Consider the following 21184-nt stretch of genomic DNA (forward strand, 5'->3'; position numbering starts at 1 on the left):
CGAAATCCATCAGGGTTAGACTTCAAATAAAATTCTTGGAATAGTTTTCTGTGATCTTGGTTGCTTGTAACCCAGTAATGCGGGTAATCAAGATAAACTCGCATGCAGGTTCAATTAAAATAAATAACTTTTAACGCCCATTATCCAATTATGAGTCATTCCGATGCAAAAATAACAATCTGATATCTGTTTTGAATAACACGAATACGATTTTCACCTTCAATTTAATCTAATTTGATCAATCTTAATAGGCCGGAGTGGATTATTCTTTAAAATATATTAGGTTACGACATTTTGTCTTACTGTTTTCAGAAAGAACGCAATACAGTAAAGGTACTTTTTTATTCCGTTTAAACCACGCGTCTAAACCAATGCTACTGTATTCTGAAAAATAAAACCCGATATAATTTAGTTTCTGGCCAGAAAACTCGTCCTTCAAATTAGATATCAGTCGATTAAAAATGAGCTTTTTCTTGTCAAAAACTCTCAAACCTGGGACTTTATTAAAATTCCAAGAGTAATAGTTTTGGCAAGATGAGGGTCATTATAATCGATCGATATTTAAAGGAGTTTTCTGGCGAAAATTTACAATGTGTTTTTCAGAGGACGGCAGAATGGACCTTCAACTTGTGGTGGTGGTGGTGGTGGTGGTGATGATGATGATGATGATGATGATGATGATGATGATGATGATGATGATGATGATGATGATGATGATGAAAAGTCATGATGATTTTCCCATTACGCATTTCAATTATTTTAATGAATCGAATTCCATTTTCCACCCCAGGAATCGTATAGAGAAGATGGAGCAACAACTTGCCAGTCTGACAGCCTGGGTCCACTACCAGAAAAGTGACCTTCCTGGAGGCGTCCATCGGAAGGATTCCATGAAGGGACCCAGGAGCTTGGGTAGTACCACCTCAGACAGCTCAGACACTTTCCCCGCCTCCTCTGCCAGTAGTGAGTTATAGTTATCACTGATAACTAGATACGCCTGGAATGGTCACACATATCGCCTCACTTCACTTTGATTCTCTCTCCTATCATTATTCAACGGAGGTTTTCAGTTGTGTTTTGTGTGTGAGAGTTTTCCAGCCAGTCATGACAATGAAACTAAAGCATTTTTGGTTATTTTTAGACTTGTAAACAGTTGACATGGGCTGTACTTACTCGTATTCCTATTTTCAAAATTATTTATTGAAAGATGGAAAAAAAAAATGAATTCTAAATTTAATTTTTATTTGGTGGTGGTGGTTGGGGCGGGGGGCGGGGGAGAGAAGGGGGAGTGGAGAGAGAGAGAGAGAGAGAGAGAGAGAGAGAGAGAGAGAGAGAGAGAGAGAGAGAGAGAGAGAGAGAGAGAGAGAGAGAGAAGGCGTGGGGTAGGGGTGGGGGCCCACATATCAAGTTCTCACATTTAGAAAGATATAAAATATAAAAACCAACCTGTTTCGACAGGGGATCGAGTCTCATATTTTTTCTGACAAAAAAACAAAACTTCATTCTTCTCAATCTGAGTATTTTGACTCTTACTTAGGATAGATGAGATGGGTCTCATATTATAACTTAAATCCATTACCACCCCCCCTCTCTCTCTCTCTCTCTCTCTCTCTCTCTCTCTCTCTCTCTCTCTCTCTCTCTCTGTTTTTATTTTTTTATTTTTTTATTTACCTCTTTATTTCTCTATGCAGGCTGTATATATTATATTATCACTACCATTATATTAGACCTATAATATTATGTTATTAATGTCTAGGTAATGTGGGTATAATTATATGTCCAATCCAATCCAATCCATACTGTTACAGCGTCAGTACTGAAGATGGACGCAACATTTGTGTGGTGTGGGATGGTGGTAGGTTATGGCTCCGTATCAAAAATTATTATGTCCTCCTGTGACAGATATATTAACTAATTTACAAATAAATTTCTCATAACTGTCAGAATTTCTCAAGATGTCAGGGAGGGAATACCATAACCTGTATTGTACTTGGGGAAAATGGATTGAATGACTCTGCATTCACTTCGGAGTGGAAGGGTGAAAGGGGGGGGGGGGGGGGGGGGGGGGGGGGGGGAGAGAGAATGTACATAAAAAGTAAAGAAAAACAAGAAAATATTGATTTAAAAAAACAAAAAAACAAACAAACAAAAGAAACTTCGACCAGCATAGGTTCAGCATTGATACAAAAGAAAGTGAATAATAATAATAATAATAATAATAATAATAATAATAATAATAATAATACTAATAATAATAATAGTAATAAAAATAATAGTAATAATAATAATGATAATAATAATAGTAATAAAAATAATAATAATAATAATAATAATAATAATAATAATAATAATAATAATAATAATAATAATAATAATAATAATAATAATAATATAGTTATGTGTAGATCCATCATTCAAACAGTGGCATCATTTGTCACCTTGAGCAATAATAACGAAAACTCAACTTTCATGTTCCCTTCATTGTGATCGTATCCTTATATTGTGACGTCATTTTAGACTTGGGAGTGTCAAGGGCTTATGTAAACGAAGGTCTCTAGGTGTCTAAATGAGTCTTGCATATTAACGAAGGCTGAGTCTGTTCTATTTTACGTAGGTAACCCAGTTTATTTTCGTTTTGTTTGGCGCACCTGATGAAAATCCATATAATCATTTATAATACTGTACCACGCAAAGTAAACGGGTAAATTCAAGACATTAAATTCCCAAAATTCAGCCTTCTTACCACTCTAGGGTTCAAATCTCAGACCTTCTGTAATGGGACAGATGACTGGGGCACACACATTACCAGAACGGTTTTAGTAAGGCTGGTCCTTTTGTGTGGTTGTCGGGCACTGAAGGGGGGTGGGGGTGGTATCGATAACTAAGCAAGTGGCTTCGGTTCCTGGTGCAGTCAAGATTTTCTCCTGGCTCCTCAATTCACCCAGCAGTGATTGGGTCGCTGGACCTGTTGGAATCTAATGGAAAGTACTATGCGATAGACCAGCATCCTAGCCATAGGGTGGCAAGCAAATGATACTGTTCATTTTACTATCCGGAAACCGGGATAAATTCCAACTCCGTAGAACGTTTGGCTATGATGGAATATTTTTGTTGTTTTTTTTTTTTTTTTTTTTTGTCTGGCTTTTGACTATACGCGATTTTACGGATTGTTTGTCTTGTAGCCGGTGTCTGTTCTCCAATTATTTCCCCATGTCTGGTGTGCATGAACATTTTCACCAAGTAGATCAGGGGCTGACGTGAAATAGAACGTGTTTTGTAAATCCCTGAGAATAAATAGCATGGCAAGGACTGATCACTTCTCTGTCAGTTTCTTTAGAAATGCTTTATGGTTCTAGAGAAGTGTAAATCGCTGTATCTAAATTAGATCAATACATTGTAAATATTTCAGGTCATTATTTTTTGATTTCGTAGAGCTTACTGTAGAATCGGATTTACATTTAAATTTATTTTATTTTATTTTTTAAAACTTGTTTTGTTGTGTCTTTTAAAGTAGAAAAAGGTCGTAAATTGTTTCATGTTGCCCCTCCCCTGCCCGCAATAAAAGATGTGTGTTTTATTATGACAGACACGCATTCATAGAAACGTGTGACACTCTCTCTCTCTCTCTCTCTCTCTCTCTCTCTCTCTCTCTCTCTCTCTCTCTCTGTCTCTGTCTCTTTCACTCATTTTCTCTCTCTCCATCTCGCCCTCCATTCTCTCTCTCTCATACTCCCTCCTCTCTCTCTCTCTGTCTCTCTGAAATGCCCGTGACAATGGTTTGCCTGAATACATGATGACAAATATGTAAATAACCTAACACCATTCAATTTACAAATCACCATGGGTCATACCACGGAATGAAAAAAAAATGCCAAATAGACATTTACTGCAGCTGGTCTGATTGTATAAATGAATGATGTAGAAATTGTGTTGATTTGAATAGCGGATTGAAGCAACAAGACTTCCACAGGGCTTTTTGTGGTCTTATTAATAAAACTTGTCTCTCCTTTTCAATATTTTATATGCGATATAAATAGTCCTCGTACTCATAAATTTGCAAAATGTAACAATGACGGAAGCTTTAATTTTTTTTAAAAATATAGTTTTCAGAATGTAACCTCTTTTGTATGTTATACCCCATCAACCAGGCCCCTTCTTTGCGTTTTCTGATTTGGGATTTTTACAAATGGTTCGGGGTATGTTGTGCGTGCCATATCACATAAAAGCTCAACCGAAGAAGAATGTCTTTTAAAAAAAAACAACCCAGAAAAAAACCCACTGATTTTATTCTAATCCCAGATTTTAACTCAATTTTACAATTTTCAGAACAATCTGAAGAGACTACTAGTCCTACCTCGATCTCATCTCTTGTTCCAACTAACCATGTAGCCCACGTTACTTCTGCCACTTCTAAAGGTCATATTGATATATTATCCACACAACCTATCGTACATATTAATATTATCATCATCGTCATCATTATACCCACTCCTGTTTATCCCCTGTGGCTCTATCTCTTTATCCTGCTATATCAATAATCATAATATCATTATTTTATTTTTTGTTGTTGTGAAATTAAGTCGCTAAATATGCTGGGTGTTTTTATAATTTTTTTATAATTTTTTTTCTTCAGCTTGTTTTTTGCTAATCATGATCGTCACGGTGTACATGTTTCCGGGACAGACCTACAAAATTATGTAGGCAGTCCACTCACTATTTTAAAATTGATATCGAATGATAAATTAATGTGATCCTCAGCTTCTGCTTCTATTTTCTGTCTTTTTTTGTTTGTTTGTTTGTTTTTTTTTTTTGTTGTTGTTGTTGTGCACTTTTGAAAATATGTTTGATTTATTATTTTAAGGTGTCCGTTTTTTTATCATTGCACCTGTTATAACTTTGATTTTTTAATTTTTAAATTTTTTTTTGATGACTGTAACTTATGATATATTTTTTCCAGTGTGGTGATGTGATAGATATGCTTATACATAAAATTATATATCAGCAAACATACTTAAAAAGCGAAAATTTAGATTTACATACAAAAATACAAGACGGGCTAACAAATACGAATAAGTGAATAAATAAATGAATACAAATAAATAAATTGGTTAACATAAAACAAATCAATAAATAATTAAAATTCCCTTTTCTCATCCCCAATGGGAAATTTGTCAAGTTATGGTCAAATGGAAGACTGGAATGATCCAAGCGTCAGCGTAATTTAGCACTGCAAAGTGAGCTAAATTTTGCTAAGACAATGTGACTTGCTCAAAGCCACACAGCGCAGCGGGTAGTCAAACTCGGTACCTTTCGGGCACGAAGGAAAAACTATTGCCATTGAGCCTCTGAGCCTCTGAGCCTCACGGCCCTTCAAATTATATGAAATTACACATCAACAACCTTGATTTTACTGTAATTTACATCAGTTTACTCAATTCGTGAAAGATTGACTAGGCTAATGTGTGTGTGTGTGTGTTTTTCTAAGAGGAATTGCATAGCTTGAGTAAAAAAAACCCAACTCTTTTTTAAAGATAAAGAAGTTAACGAGTTTATATATGAAAGGTGCCAGACAAAGCAAGAAAGAAAAATACAAGGAAAAAACCATCCCAAAAATCAATCGACCTCGACTGGGGATCGAACCTCAGACCTTCTGATTAACCTTTTTAATTTTACCATTTCACCCACTCATTTCCAAACTTCCTTTTCCATCATTAGGACAAGCCGGCAACAGAAACCACGATATTTCTTTTCCATTTGTTTGTATTGAGATTTACTGGAGATGGCTATTGCTATTTGATATTTTAAACTGTACCAAACGTGTTTATGACTTATAAATGCTTGTTTTGCCTAATGCATATCTATATTCTGCTAATAATTTTAAGATATCTATATATTTACAAAACATACCGGAATCATGAAACATTTTATTAATTTAAAAAAATACATTCTGTGTTGATACCATAGCATGTATTGTAAGAAAATAATAATGATAGGCGTGCATACACGTGCATTGATTAAAAATACATATATATATAGTTTAATACTAATGAAGTGGATGTGGTAATATCATATCTCTCTATGTTTGTATGTCGGTACCTGATTGTATCCTGCTATATGTGCATGGCGAATTGTCCTAAACTGCATCTTTATTTATAAAGTCTCAAAGATTTTGAATGTAAAATTATTTAATTTATTTACAGGCAGTCTATGCATTCTACTTTGCCTTTTCCATCTGAATGTGCTTGTGTTTTGTGTTTTGTTTCAATTTGTTGAGTGTTTTCCCCTCTTCTCTGTGCTTGATTAATCCAGTTCGGTGTTCATTTAAAAGGTCGAATTGTCAAATACACTGTAATCCTTTAAACGTGGGACGGGATTCTAATACAATGGACATTAAATAGAGTTTTTAATTAATAAGTCCATTTCTATACCCTATTTTTCTATCACACTGTACTATTCAATAATATTTTTTTTGAGAACCCTGTATAGCCTGCTTTTATGATTTTGTAAATTAGTAAGAATTGCCTTTGAATGATTATAGGCTGCCTACTTACACATAATATAGGATTCGTTAATGATAAGTGATATATTCCCATTGCATGAATTTTGGGTGTGAATTAAATTGGAAAAATAATAACACATACTCTATCATTTGCAATGATAGTCTGTTATTTGTATTTATCATGTTTTACACGGGCGGCTTTTTAAAAAATTGGGAATGAACCTCACCCTCTCTGATAATCGGCCAGACGTGCTACCATTAAACCACAGAGATTGTATTAAGGAATCAAATGCCTGTTAAGCTAATTTATGCTGTTGTTGTTGTTTATTTCCAGTCCCTATATATCTGGTTCAAAATGGTTATATTTTTACTAAAGATAATCAGTATTTGATTTAAATACGGCATTCCAAGCTACTGTTTTTTTCTTCTTCTTAATTTTCCAGGATAGATAATGATTGCTCTTGTTCCCATCTCATTTTGTGGGAAAGTGCAAGAAAATCGATATATTCACGCAGATTTAAGCTTGTGTATTGGAAAATGGGTTTGAATTTTGTATTGTGACAAGAAGATAAGAAGCCTTGTAATAATCAATGCATATCGTCTAGATCTTTTTAATAATTTGAAATTAAAAAGTAACGAAACAAAATGTGTAACTATCAATGATTATGGGAAAAAATGCAATATATTCCAACACATGGATTTGGAAAACAAATTGTTTCAATCATTATAAAATATTGTAATCTTCCTGAGTTTTAAGGGGTGTTTAACCTTAACTTCTTATTTATTTTTTTAAATATTAAAACTGTTAAGAAAAACAAAGACAAACAAACAAAACAAAACAAAGCAAAAAATAAAGACAACAGCAGCAACATTGCGTGTGCCAATTCATAATGTCAGGGGGGAAATCCAATTAAACATGACGTGCATTATTTATTCAAATATATCGTGTGTTTATGTGAGTGGTTGTTTGTCTTTTTTGTGAATATGTGTGTCCGTCAAAGTGCATCTCGGCAGGAATAAAATAATTTATTACTATCTGACAGTAACGATGTGAAAAATTCTTAAAAGTCTTACCTTTCCACTGTCTCAGGTCTTTCGGATATTCATGATGGGCAGAGGCCGTCAACGGGGACAAGTAACAACAACATGACTGCCCCTCCCATCTCCCCATCTTTACCACCATCATCATCCACCACAGTCACTACCACCACGGTCCCACCGTCAGCAACCTTAGCAACCCAACCATCACCCACTGCCAACGCTATGGTACCAGCCGACATCAGCAACCAAGTGACTAGGCTCAAGTCGGACCTCCAAGTGTTGAGGAGACAAACGCAGCTCAACGTGGAGGCCATGAGAGAAGAATTCATGAAGGCTGCCAACTCCATCAAGGTTCGTGATAAGATAAACACATAGACAGACAGCGGGTGGTTGGATGGGAGCATCACCCTTGAATCATATACCTATGAAGTTCGCATGGGTGTACGATCCGATAGTGATGTCGTTTCTTCTTCTCTTTACCATCCTATCCTGCTTCTTTGGTTTGTGATTGTATTTTTGACAGGGGATATTTTTTTTCTGTAAATCTTCTGCCTGTTTGTTCTTGGTTATTTATAATTTAGCTTATGATATCTTTAGGTTATGATTTTGATTTACATTTGTACTATTTTTGTTAGATTGCTTGTTTTTTTGTTTCAGCGGTCTCTCATATAACCTCAGTTGTGTTGGAAGAGACCTAAAGCAACAAACAAACAAAAAAAAACATAGACAGACAGACAGACAGACAGACTGACAGATAGATAGACAGAAAGAGGAACAGATGGATAGAAAGATAGATAGATAGATAGATAGGTGATTTATAGGTAGAGAGATTGATAGATATAGAGATAGATAGATAGATAGATAGATAGATAGATAGATAGATAGATAGATAGATAGATAGATAGATAGAGATATATAGATTTGCAGGTAGGTATATAGATAGATAGATGGATATATATATATATATATATATATATATATATATATAAATATATATATATATATATATATATATATATATATATATATATATATATATATAAATATATATAAATATATATATATATATATATATATATATATATATATATATATATATATATATATATGAGAGAGAAAGAGAGAGAGAGAGAGAGAGAGAGAGAGAGAGAGAGAGAGAGAGAGAGAGAGAGAGAGAGAGTATTGATTGGGTAAATTACGCTTTTGGATCTGACAGTATATACATTGAATTACATAGTCTGAATAGTAATAAGCAATATTTACTGTGAATGTAGCGTTACAGTGACAGAAAACGGAATAAATTCCGGCTTCATCGGCCTCATGTTACTGAAGGATTTCTAAACGACTTTGAGTGTATCCATTCTGTCAGGTCCTGGTGTCTAGTGTGAACTTTTGAGTAGTCTCAATCTCATTCACATCAACAGATTGCTTATGGATCTAAAATTATTACCTCTTCGACGTCTGGATAATCTGTCTTTTCTAATATTAGACCCTAAAGGAAGATTTCACATGAGGTGGGAAAAGGGAGTTTAATTTATATTTTTATATCAAACTTCCCTCTGTTTAACCGTTACTGGGGCTCCTTAAAAAATGACAAACTCTTATTTATGTCAACCAAACTAAAGCCGTTATCATCCACTAGTCACTACCATCACAGTCGGCAACCTCTGGGACCCAACCCACTGCCAGTCAATCAAGTCTTATGTCAATCAAAACAAGACAAAAATAACCTAATGCTGTACCATACGCATGGAAACTCGTAAAAACAAACTACTTTTGAATATTTCTTTACAATGTGGATTAATAAATGGCAAGAATGCGAGTATGGTGAGACGTAGGGTATTAGATAGGAAATGACTTACAAATTGCATTATATATAATATGTAAATGTTGTCCTTCCCTAGGTGGTGATTTCGTCTGTACCTGGAGCTGACAACCAGGTAAACTTCCACAAACGTGTGGAGGCCACCAAGAGGAAGACGGCCTATGTCAGTGACAAAGTTCATGTGGACAATGAGCTTGGGTAAATAGAAAATAATAAATATTATTTTATGCCTTTGCTTGTGATGGATCTGGTATACATGTGTTGAGATCACAAGACAGTGACATTACACAAGAACTGTGGTCGTCTTTCATACATAGATCCGTTTTCACACGTTACAGAGTCCGGTATTGGGCATTTCTTGACCATTTTGGTTTACAGTAAAGTAAAGCTTTGTAAATACCTAAGTTACGTGCTTACAGATAGTTAGTTCTATTTTACTCATTTCCCCCATGTTATCTCCAAAATCATTGTGTAATACATCGCCAGAAAACTAGATTAAATTATTCAAAGAAATTTTAAAATAATATATTATGTGTGATGTTAGATTGAGTATGGGAAAGTTTGTGTCACCGTTCCCGATCTACAATGGATAGACATGGTGACTTTTCAGAATATTATTAGAAAAGTTGTTTACAGTTAGTTTTAGTTTGAATAAAATTCCAAAGTTTGTTATATAATGTACAGAAAACCGTTTGTTTTTAACTCTATTCAGTTTTTCACAATTCCAGATACAAACCCCTGTATTTATTCATATAGACGTCTAATAGAACTTTATATTTAGGGTAAATTTGTTTTTAAATAAATGCTTGTGGAATACGGCAACAAGCTGAAAACTCATGAATCTAGTATACATATTGAAATGCCTCTTATGCAGATTTACTGATTTAATGAAACATTTAAAAGTATTTTCCATCAAGCCTTAATTTAATAACATGCCATATGACATGATGGGTTACTTGTCTTCATTACTTCATAACAGTGACTTGGAAAGTAGTGTGGAAGAGCTCCGCTACGACATCCTTAACCATCAGTGTCGTGTCCAGTTGACTGACGTAGAAGGCATGGCTCTGCTGCTCAGCAACATCACAAAGAATCTGGCTGACCTAAAGGGTAAGTTTTTACTCGGAACAAATCTGCCTTGAATTGTTTATCAAACGCGGGAGAAGGGTAATATAAGGATTCCTGACTCATCATCATCATCATCATCATCATCATCATCATCATCATCATCATCATCATCATCATCATCATCATCATCATCATCATCAACAACAACAACTTCTGTTGACATATTGTCAAAGAATATTTAGATAAAGTCTTATAAACAACAAATTTTAAGCTCAATATTTTTATGAACAATTTCCACTGCCGACGCAGTCACAGTTGTCATATCAATTTATCTTAAAAGAAAATGTTATCACCATTTGCTTTGTAGAGATATTATCACATAATTCATATTACTACTAATAGCCTTGGTACCATTATTTAAAAAAAAAAAGCTAAAATATGATCCCAGATCCCACTTTAAATTCTAGGCAATTACAAATAGGAATGCTGTTTGTTGTTCTACTACTTGCGGACTTATAGCATTCTGATTAATAATTATATTAATATGATCATAATATTTATATGATTATCTCGTATAATTTCCTTTCAAGCCCAATTTCCAGAAGTACAGGAAAAGATGGCGGAGGTCATGAGGAACGAAATGACAATTGTCAAAGCAGAGGAAAAGTAAGTATTTTTTGTGTTGTAATCAAATAATAAATTTTTAAAATAATACATGACAGAAGGCGAGCAAATAATTCAATTCTAACTTAATTTTCATATTTTAATGTCAGTCTCACCTAAAAGAAAGAAAAATTGAATGGCGTTATGTCAGTACATTTCTCAGCAATAATAAAGTCTTTTGTTTGACCTCCATTTTAGGAAGGTTGACATGATTGTTTTTGATAAAATTCTGTATAGATTTATTTTAAAAAATAATTTCCAGAAAAAGTAGAAATAAATATACATAAGAAAAGACTGGGGATTGAACACTAGACAGCTCGGTTACTGGTCGATTATTAAGCCACAGAGGTTAACTCACTCAATCCTAGAGATTTTCGCTACTTTTCAAAATTGGAAAAAAATCTGTTAAAAATGAGCATGTTCATAGATTTTTGTATTCAACTACCATGAACATGTAAACATTAAGAACATTAGCTTCGATACTACGCCTATACTTTGTCTCAGAAAAATGTAATAAATAGCATGGGGTAAAACTAACCCTGGGCATACTACGGATATAGTCTGTGTTAGGGTTGAGTGTTTAACTGAGTTGTGATGACTTAATCCTTATAATCTTTAGAGTATGCATTTCTGTTGTAAACTATTTTCTGTCATCAAAGAATGAATAGGCCTAGACTTGAGAGCAAGTTCCGTTTTGCATGATTTTATAGTTTGAGAATGAACGTGAAAAAAAATTGATGCAGGGATTGGTGTTAGAAAAAACTCTGATAGGGTTGTGAAATACTTAAAGATAAAGCGGAAAAAATATAAAAAATATGTAAAGTTTTCCCAAGTAATCATGCCGATTGATTATTGTGAGATGGCCCATGATTATATTATTTTTGTTATTTGTTAAATCCCATAACTTGTCGAGCACTATACAATACATAGGTACTGCTTTTCATACTAATGCAAAATACTGAACTAAATCTATTTTGTATGTCTCTCTCTCTCTCTCTCTCTCTCTCTCTCTCTTTCTTTCTTTCTCTCTCTCTCTCTCTCTTTCTCTCTCTCTCTCTCTCTCTCTCTCTCTCTCTCTTTCTCTCTCTCCTTCCGTATGTGTGTGTGTGTGTGTGTGTGTGTGTGTGTGTGTGTGTGTGTGTGTGTCTGTGTGTGTGTTGAATCAAATTAAAGTTACTTTTGTTGTTTTTACAATTATGATTCTAAAATTGTTACAAAGGCTACCTAAAGTTAACTTCTTTGATTTCTCATAAATTTTCTCAGCTTTTTGGTTGAAGAGCCTTCCAAGATAGAAAAATCTTTAATGAGATGCAAGAAACTCACAGGGACTTTGTACACTCTGAAACGGTAAGATTGCTGGTGCGGACACACAGACTTAAGGAAAAGGATAAGATAGTTGATATAATTCGTAACAACATTCTTAGATTTTTTTATATCTTTTTATTTTCCATATGGTGTGCATATAACTAGATAATGATTAATTTTTTGGACGGAGAAAATGTGTTAAAACAAAAATTAGACAAAACTTTCATGATTTTTTCGCTTTTTATAAAGCAGAAGGCAAGAATGATTTGAGGATAATGATAAAAACAATGTCATTTCTGTGACATTAATTCAAATGTTAAGAATTTATACCTTATTATAGACTAACACACTTAACTGTTCCAAACTTTTTACAATTATAAAGTACATAGAAAAAGACAAACTTTATTAGTGCTCTGTATAACTGTGAATATTTACTTTATAATTAACTGTGAATATTTACTTTATTATGAAATATATACAGACATGCCTATAACTACAAAAAATGTGGAAGAAATACAATTTTTTTTTCTCTCTCCAACGTCAGAACTACCTAATCTTTTAAAATTCTATATCACTTGTTAAAATGGAAACTTTGTTGCTGTAGCACTTATACTCAGGACTTTTTGGTACTTTGATAAATCCTTAGTACGCCTATTTTTAGTTTAGATAAATCTGTAGTAATTTTTCTTTTTCTTTCAAAGCAACAGATATTTAAAGTTTTAAGTCAAACTCAGGAGTATATTTTAGGCCATCAGCTAATAGTAATACCATCCAAAATATTCTAATCTAGATCAGCAGGGATTACAAATATGTAAACGGCACAGACAAAACGAGAAGTTTTCTAACAATTTGTCATCCTTTGTATCACAGGCTTGCATCAGTTCAGGATCACCACCGACCTCATATTCCAAACATCGCCACCTCCACTGCAGCGACAATGACCACAGAGGAAGACCCAAAGAAAACCCTCCTTGAAAACATACGCGCGCTGGTGCCAGACCATGATAGACGAGTCCAGAAATTAGAGGTGAGGAATTACTCATTGTTGTGAAGCGGGACCTTCAAACTATGCCATAGATGCCGGATCTCATGAAAACGGGTTGAGGTTCACTGAAATTGGTCATTTCTTATTTATTGTGTGCGTACACTCAACGTGTGATCCATTTTGCCTCAATCTGGTTTCATATTAGGGTGGGATAGAGTTCAACATTCAAATTATGAAATGTTATGAGTTAAATTAATTTTTTGTTCAAAGGAGGATAAGTGTCCTCTTTTATGGCGGAAAAAAATACGGAATTAAAAAAAATTTTTTTTTAGTTTTGGCATCTGTTGCACATGAATACAATACTTGACTGATGCAGGTAGGTACTCTCACTCAATAAATAGAAAAGATGGGGGAAGGGGGCAGTCTTAAAATCAGGCAAGTAGGGTGTATTTGTGTGTGTGTGTGTGTGTGTGTGTGTGTATGTGTGTGTGTGTGTGTGTGTGTATGGATATAAATCCTACCATGCAATCTTGCAAACTTGGAAATGTTTTAATTTATTTCATTGTAAAATATTTTAATCCTTTTTTTTTAAAGGGAATCTATTGTACCTTTTATTATTTTTTTTACAAGACTTTATTTTATGTTGTCAAATTGCACTCATTTGCTGTCCCTTTTCTTCCTTTTGTTTCAGGCTAGAGAAGCAGCAAGACAAAGAATGAAGAAAATTAGCACCCAGAAGGAAGCCTTAAAGTTTGGTAAAAGTTTGGAAATGGCATCAAAAGGTCTTCGTCCCTGCAGCAGCCATGATGATAAGTTGGAAGAAGGGCAAGAGAGCCCAGAGCAAGTGTTGAATGCCGAGAAGCAGCCTGTTCAGGAAGATCCAATTGCTATTAGTTCTCATTGTTCTGTGTCAGCAAACCCAACACCATTACATAACAATTATTTTGGAACACAAGAAGCTCCAGTTGTATCGTCATCATCTTCATCATTATCATCATCATCATCATCATCATCATCATCTACTACATCGTCATCATCAACAGTTACATCATCATCCTCTCGACCATCTGTAACATTTTCAGATCCACCATCATCATCATCATCATCAATGCCATCATCAATATCCCCAACTCACACAGAAATGCCTGTATCCTTGTCATCAGGCCCTGCCATCAAACCATTCTCATCATCCTACTCTGCCAGTCTCTCTACCGTCTCATCGACAGCATCCAGTACAAGTAAACTTTCAGAAAAACCTACAGCCACTGTATCAGCTATGCCTGCACACAACACCAGTAGTAATATTGCTTCTGACCTCCTTCCACCACCTCCTAAATCCCCTTACAATGTTGACAACCTTAACAACAATTGCAATACAAATACTACCAACAGTATCAGCAACAGTGTGAAATCAGCAAATATTCCTTTAACAGAGATGACTGAGCGTCTCAGCAGTCAGGTTCAGGCAGGAACAGGTCCGGCAACGAACTCAGTCAGCACAGCGACAGACTCATCCAAGAAATCAGATGCCTCTGTATCAACATCAACCAATTCAGAGGCTGTTGCATCCACATCTGGCTCAAGCCAGACTTCATTCAGACCTCCGGTTTTTACAAAACCCCCACGGCAATTTTCACCAGGTAAAACTACTGCAGTTTCTAATGTCCCCAACAAAGCAGCACCGCTGGTGACTTCAGAGGATTTTGATATAAATGCTAAAGAGCGACCCAAATCTAGTGGAGCACCATTTTCTTCTTCTTCAATCTCCAAAAATCCACCAATCAGTAAAGCCTATTCATTAGATTCCAGTCCCACAAAGTCATTCAGGACATTGTCGGCTTCTGCCGCTGATAGACAACTGAATGGCCACACGGTGCTGGACAACAACCCTGGCAAAGAGGAGGGGGATAACAAATCCAACAAGCCTTACAGAAAAGCAGCCAGAAGCGCTTTTTCAAGTGCCTGGGTCTCACCCCCATCGTCACCAACACCAGTTGTGTCACCCAAAACAGCCCCATTGCCGATATCGACTGTTAACTCCATTGCCCAAATCACTCCTGGTGGAACAATCAATCTTGTGTTATCTGGAGTGGCCAGCCCCAAGTCTCCCACCAACCCAGGAACTTTCACAATCACACCCCCCACAGATATCACGACCGACTCCATTCCCACTTCACCTCCACCTTCATCTGTTCCTGCAGCAACACCCAGTTCTGTTCCTCCCAAACAGGACTCAGACTCTTCTACAGCAAATAAACAGAAAAAAGTACCACCTCCGCCACCGCCAAGAAAGGGAAGTCGTCCCACCTCCATGACAGGTCTTGATCTTAATGGAGCTGAGCAACAGCAGCAGCAGCAATTACAAGAGCAAAAGGAAATGCCTCAGTTTGTTGGTGGAATTCTTGGACAACACCGATTGTCAGGGGGGCCTCTCTCCTCAACCCCCAAACCTGCATCTCAGCAAAAAGTTTTGTCTACTTTTGAGAAAGACATTGCAACAGGGATATATGCCAATCTTAATAGACCAGATCTTCAAAGTCAAAATATGTCTCCAAAGCAAATGTTAGACAAAGTGAACAGCAACAAAAACGCCAATAATGGAAATGCTGTGAATGTCAATATGAATCCACTCAACAACAACAACACCATTTCAAGTGGATTCTCCAACCCACAAGCTCCAATGGTTTCTACAACTTGCGTGGATAGGACAGAGAGAGGCAGTAGTAGTGAGAGCACGAGTAGCAGCAATTCGGGCACCAGTAGTATGGGGTCCCAGCAGTCCGTAGCTGGTGGGGTCATGAGGTCAGCATCTGTCAATATAAGAAGCTCCAGCAGTAGTAACAAGCCCAAACCAGAGCCGCCGAAACGCCACTCAAGTCTTTTGTCCAAGAGTCCAGTTACCCCACCTGACACGAGGGTTCCGACCAGAAGGAAAACTTTGAATGGGGTGGATTTATAGTGATGCTAATGGTCAGTCATACTGTAATACTTAGGTTTCTTGAAATTTGATTTAATGGTTGTTAACATTTTTTTGAAAAATACAATTATTTCCAAGATATAGAAAATAGGGGTGAATATACATTGCAATTTTATATTCTATGGAAAACATGAAATGAGATTTATTTTTACGCTTTGTATAGTAAAGGAAGCTAAGGGAAAAGAAATGCACAATTTTTAATTGGAGACTGTGGAATTAGCAGAGAATATGTTAGAAGTACTTAGGCATGAAAGATAGCGTGGTGCCTGTTATTAGACATCTAAGTTCTCCCCTTTTGATTTCAATACCATAAGAGCTCCAAACATTGTTACCTCTAGTTTGGTTTTTATGTGAAGCAATGGGAACGTTTCAGTTTGGCTATAACGTACAAATAAATTAAAAGATAATTCACAAACCTGAGTAGCTAAAATTCTAGATTACTAATTGAATATGCTGAAATTATTTGTTCATATTTAGGTAATGTTGATATCAATTATTTTAACAGGCTGTTACTTACGGATGATCAAGATAGAATTCTAAATGATAGACAATAAAATTACTAAGAACTCAAAAAAAAAAAAAAAAAAAAATTAAATTTTATTGTTCCATTTCCTTGATTGACTTTTGTTTGACGCAATTGTGAAAATGAAATATATTTATCTATTTAATTTTCACTTCGCTTATAGAAATAGATTTGTTTTAATGCCCTCTCTATAATGGCTCGCAATGCAAGAAATTACTTGATACTGAAGGAGCAGCACGTTCTGATTTAGCATTGTCCAGTTTAGAATATATAATATAATCTACTGTCATTTCCTATCCATTTAACTCGCCCCCCTTCTCTTCTCTATTTTGACTACCAATCCAATCAAGATTGGGTTCAAAGCTACTTTATCCCCCCCCCCCCCCCCCCCCATCTCTCTTTTTCTCTCTGCTTCTTAATCTGTGCGAGAGACTGCCACTACACCAGCGTATTTAAATACCACCCGTTCTCAATGAATCAGTGCAATTGTATAATAATAATTTTGCTTGGTTGTGACAATGAATGTTTTAAAATTATTTTTGTTTAAACAAGATTTTATTTTTTTTTAAATTAATGATAATTATTTGTTTCCTGATAATTTAACATGTTGAATGTTAATTGAATTTTTAAAAATATCATTTATATTATCTGTAAATTATTAGTTGGGCGAAAGGATATAATAGGCTGCTTCCAAAATGATGGAATTTCGTAGGCTGTGGCGTGAGAGATAATTTATTTTCTATCTTGTAAATTGATATACATTATGTAGGCTTTGTTGTCTCGTACAGTATTTTGTAACATAAAATAGTTATAAACCTTTTTTTAAATACATTTACAAACCCTATTTTTTTAAATAATAATAACAATAATAATAATAATAATAATTATTATTTATTATTATTATTATTACTATTATAATAATGTGTAATTATTATTATTATTGTTATTATTATTATTATTATTATTATTATTATTATTATTATTATTATTATTATTATTATTATTATTATTATTATTATTATTATTTTATTTCTTGACAGTGAATGATGCTTCAACATTTTCTATGTCATATCAACGCCCAAAGTCTTGCTTTATGCTTTTTTTTGCCTTTAGTTTAAGGTTTGCATATTCTTACTATGCATATTCAAAGATATACCTCATCAGATTCAAACTGTCAACTGTCTACAGGCAGGGTTCAATTTACTCTATCTCACTTTGATGTCTTACTTTTAAAAAAAATCAAGTAACAGCAAGGAAGCTAAGTTGTATGAATTGCAATGCTGTTTGCGCTCACTGGGGTGAAAACGTTTAAGATATCATGTCGGGTTACAGTAAATTTCGAACTGATTTTGCTATAAGGCTAAAGAGGGGAGAGTTCTGCAGAGCAATAAGACCTGTGGAATGAAGTTTATCCCAGATTCTGTCGCATGAAGGGATTGTTACAATTGCTTGCTACCCTTTACATTGGACACTAGTCTGACGAAGTTTTCTCCCTGCCCGCTCTTACAGACCCAGTGGATGGACAGAGGAGTCGGAAACAATCTTGAATGCATCATGGACAGATACCGGTTCCTTTTGCTTGTGAGGCAAACGCTCTACCAACTGAGCCAGGGAAGTTAAAACATTCAAGTGATATTTGTTTTTACCTTATACATTTCTGAGTTCATGGTAGTCCTACATATCAATTTACCAAGCGGATCAGAATTTGATCGTTTTTTTTACAAAATTAACTTCCTGCTTTTCATCAACGAGTAAAAGTGACTTGCCTTCTTCATAGCTAATTTGAGGCAAATGATTATAAATGCGAAAGATTCAAATTAATTTATTTTGATTATATTTTATTTCTTTTGTGTGTGTTGACACCTTATAAATTGATTCAATTGTGTATTATATGGTAATTAATGAAGTTATTAAAAAATAATAATTTATATTATACAAATGCTTGTTGCCAATTCACTTATGTTCTTTTCCAACTTTCTTTGATCTATTTGGTGGAACACGGAGTAAATTTGTTAACCATTTAGAAAAATGGCAAGGAATTTCGAAGTTTTGTCTGATGGAAATAACTAATATATTGGGGTAGTTAGTAATTCAATATCTTGTAATTATGGTTATCACTTTATTGCTCTGATTGTGATATCATGAATTAGCTTAGTTGGATCTGGTCAGAACTAAGGGTTTGAACCAATCAGCTAAATCAGTTTGTTTTTGTGCAATTCACGTCATGTGTTTGGAAAGGAGATGATGATATTATTATGTATTTCATTTGTAAGTTTTGAATGGAGAAAAAACTTCTTAGGATTGAAGAAATAATGTTTTGTTTTTATTTTAATCGTATATTTCAATTTTGCATTGGATTGGAGAAATGTAAAAACATTATATGAACATGGTACTTCCCCCGCCCTCCTATCTCTTTATTGCAATCGATTTTGAAAAACAAAGCTACTCAAAGGTTATTCCATAATATAATCTTAAGTTGATGATGTTTGTCTTGTTTATGTTACGATTAGTAAAATGTCTTGAACTTATGAATAAATATCAGTTGCTCTGGATACTCCGTGTCTGATTTGGATTAGCCTCTTGGGGTGCATTTTGATTTTCTGATAAATGAAGAGCCATGAAATGATTTGTGAATTTGACGAGAGCTGAAAGCGTGCCTATTGCATGGCGTTTTGTATATGTGTACAGCTAGTTGTACCGCTCACGTATAGCGTATCACTTGCCTTTGTTTTAACATACTACAACTACCAATTTCTCTCCTGTTGCCTTGAGGACAGTTTTCCTCTTTGATTGCAGCAATTTTTCCATGAATAAAAATTAACATTGTGATTGAAAATCGGATTTGCTTTCATAGTTTTGCTTTGTGTGCTGAGTGAATTGAAGAGGGGACATTGTCCGTGCCTGGGTGGGATTCCTTACCTCCCATAGTGGGCAGGGGGGGGGGGGGGGGTACATACTGTGTCTTCTATCCCCTTATATCTGTTTTCCAACATGCTTTCTGTCTTTGTCTTGGAATGAGATTACTTGGTTTTGTCCTAGCCCTGGCCGGAGTCCTAGCTGGGAGGGAAACAGTCAAATGCATAGTTATTGTTTTGGGAGATGATATTTTTTCCTTGTAAATCATCTCTCTGTTATGTATTATTATATTTGTTAGTTTGAATGTATAATGTAAGCATTTGAGAGTATTCCTCTTTGTTGGATTTTGGTGCTTGTGTCCGGATGAGACTTATAGGTGATCTCAAACTAAGTACATTGGTGGTATGCTCTTGGAATCTTCATCTGATCCCCATTTGTTCCCAGTTCCCCTATGTCTTACTTTTTCTTGGGTGCTTTAATTGTAATTCTAGAACTTTTTACTATCCCATTTTCTTTCTTTTTACTGGCGCTGATATAACCTAAATGTGTTGCAAGCGCCGTAAATCTCTTAAAAAGAAAACAAAACATTGTCTAAGCCTTCTAAACATCTTTTCCATGTAGCTCTCTGTATTTGATATGGATTGAGATTGCTCAGGTTTTTTTTTCTGGTCACCATGCCACCACCAGCAGCAGCACCACCCCCAACACCACCACAATCATCACCATCATCATCATCATCACCATGTCCCGCCCTTCACTGCGCTAGCGGCAAGTCGATTTAAATTACCCTCATCTTGGTAAAAAACTCTCAAACCTTGGACTTCGCGATTATTATTATTATTATTATTATGACAGGAAACAATTGAAAAGCAGGTACAGGGGGATATAAGACACAGTAAGTACCTCCCTGCCCACTATGGGAGGTCGGAGCCCCACCCAGCTTGGGTGCTTTAATTGTAATTCTAGAATTTGTCTATCCCATTTTCTTCCTTTATACTGGCGGTGATGTATTGCAAGCGCCGTAAAACCCTTTAAAAAACAAACAATAGAGCAACATGAAAAAGGGAAAACAGATTCAGATATATGTAGCCGAATAGAAGACAAATCAGAGTGACCATGGGTAGATCTAGGTTTTGTTTTAACTAGTTTTAGGGGTTTAGTGGCACTTTTACACGTAACAGAATAGTTAAGATTTCCCTCACAGAAAAAGATAAAGCTGGAACCTGGCAAACCTAAATGGTCCCATTTAAGAACGAGGATACAAAGCTAGCTAAATGGAACTGACATGACATGAAACAAAGGGATAATAAGGCGGTGATTTACCCTGCAGTAATTCTCACCAAGAGGAACAGTACTGGTTTCGTTTCGATTTAAATGGCAATTTGCTCAAAGGCTGCCACTTCGTTTAAAAATTACTGGTGACGATTAACCAAAGAGTGAAA

At 35.2% G+C, this 21184-nt stretch overlaps 1 protein-coding gene across 40 annotated transcripts in view; it reads left to right on the top strand.

Moving 5' to 3' along the window:
• The window catches only part of LOC144964833 (uncharacterized), a 298720-nt gene extending 278998 nt beyond the window's left edge, over positions 1 to 19722 (top strand). For 24 of the 40 annotated variants that reach the window (XM_078899514.1, XM_078899513.1, XM_078899494.1 and 21 more), the window contains 9 exons: positions 791 to 963; positions 4327 to 4416; positions 7590 to 7891; positions 9445 to 9563; positions 10345 to 10475; positions 11024 to 11099; positions 12360 to 12443; positions 13272 to 13428; positions 14078 to 19722. In XM_078899514.1, coding sequence (XP_078755640.1) covers positions 791 to 963; positions 4327 to 4416; positions 7590 to 7891; positions 9445 to 9563; positions 10345 to 10475; positions 11024 to 11099; positions 12360 to 12443; positions 13272 to 13428; positions 14078 to 16345 — 3400 coding nt within the window. In that variant the 3' untranslated portion in view covers positions 16346 to 19722. The remainder of the gene's footprint in view (positions 1 to 790; positions 964 to 4326; positions 4417 to 7589; positions 7892 to 9444; positions 9564 to 10344; positions 10476 to 11023; positions 11100 to 12359; positions 12444 to 13271; positions 13429 to 14077) is intronic. The other 16 variants (XM_078899515.1, XM_078899511.1, XM_078899508.1 and 13 more) reach the window with 2 other exon arrangements.
• Positions 19723 to 21184: the final 1462 nt, after the last annotated feature.

Source organism: Berghia stephanieae, chromosome 2 (genome assembly GCF_034508935.2).
Source record: "Berghia stephanieae isolate SIO BIC M18660-M18661 chromosome 2, UCSD_Bste_1.3, whole genome shotgun sequence".
NCBI classification, from domain to species: domain Eukaryota; kingdom Metazoa; phylum Mollusca; class Gastropoda; order Nudibranchia; family Aeolidiidae; genus Berghia; species Berghia stephanieae.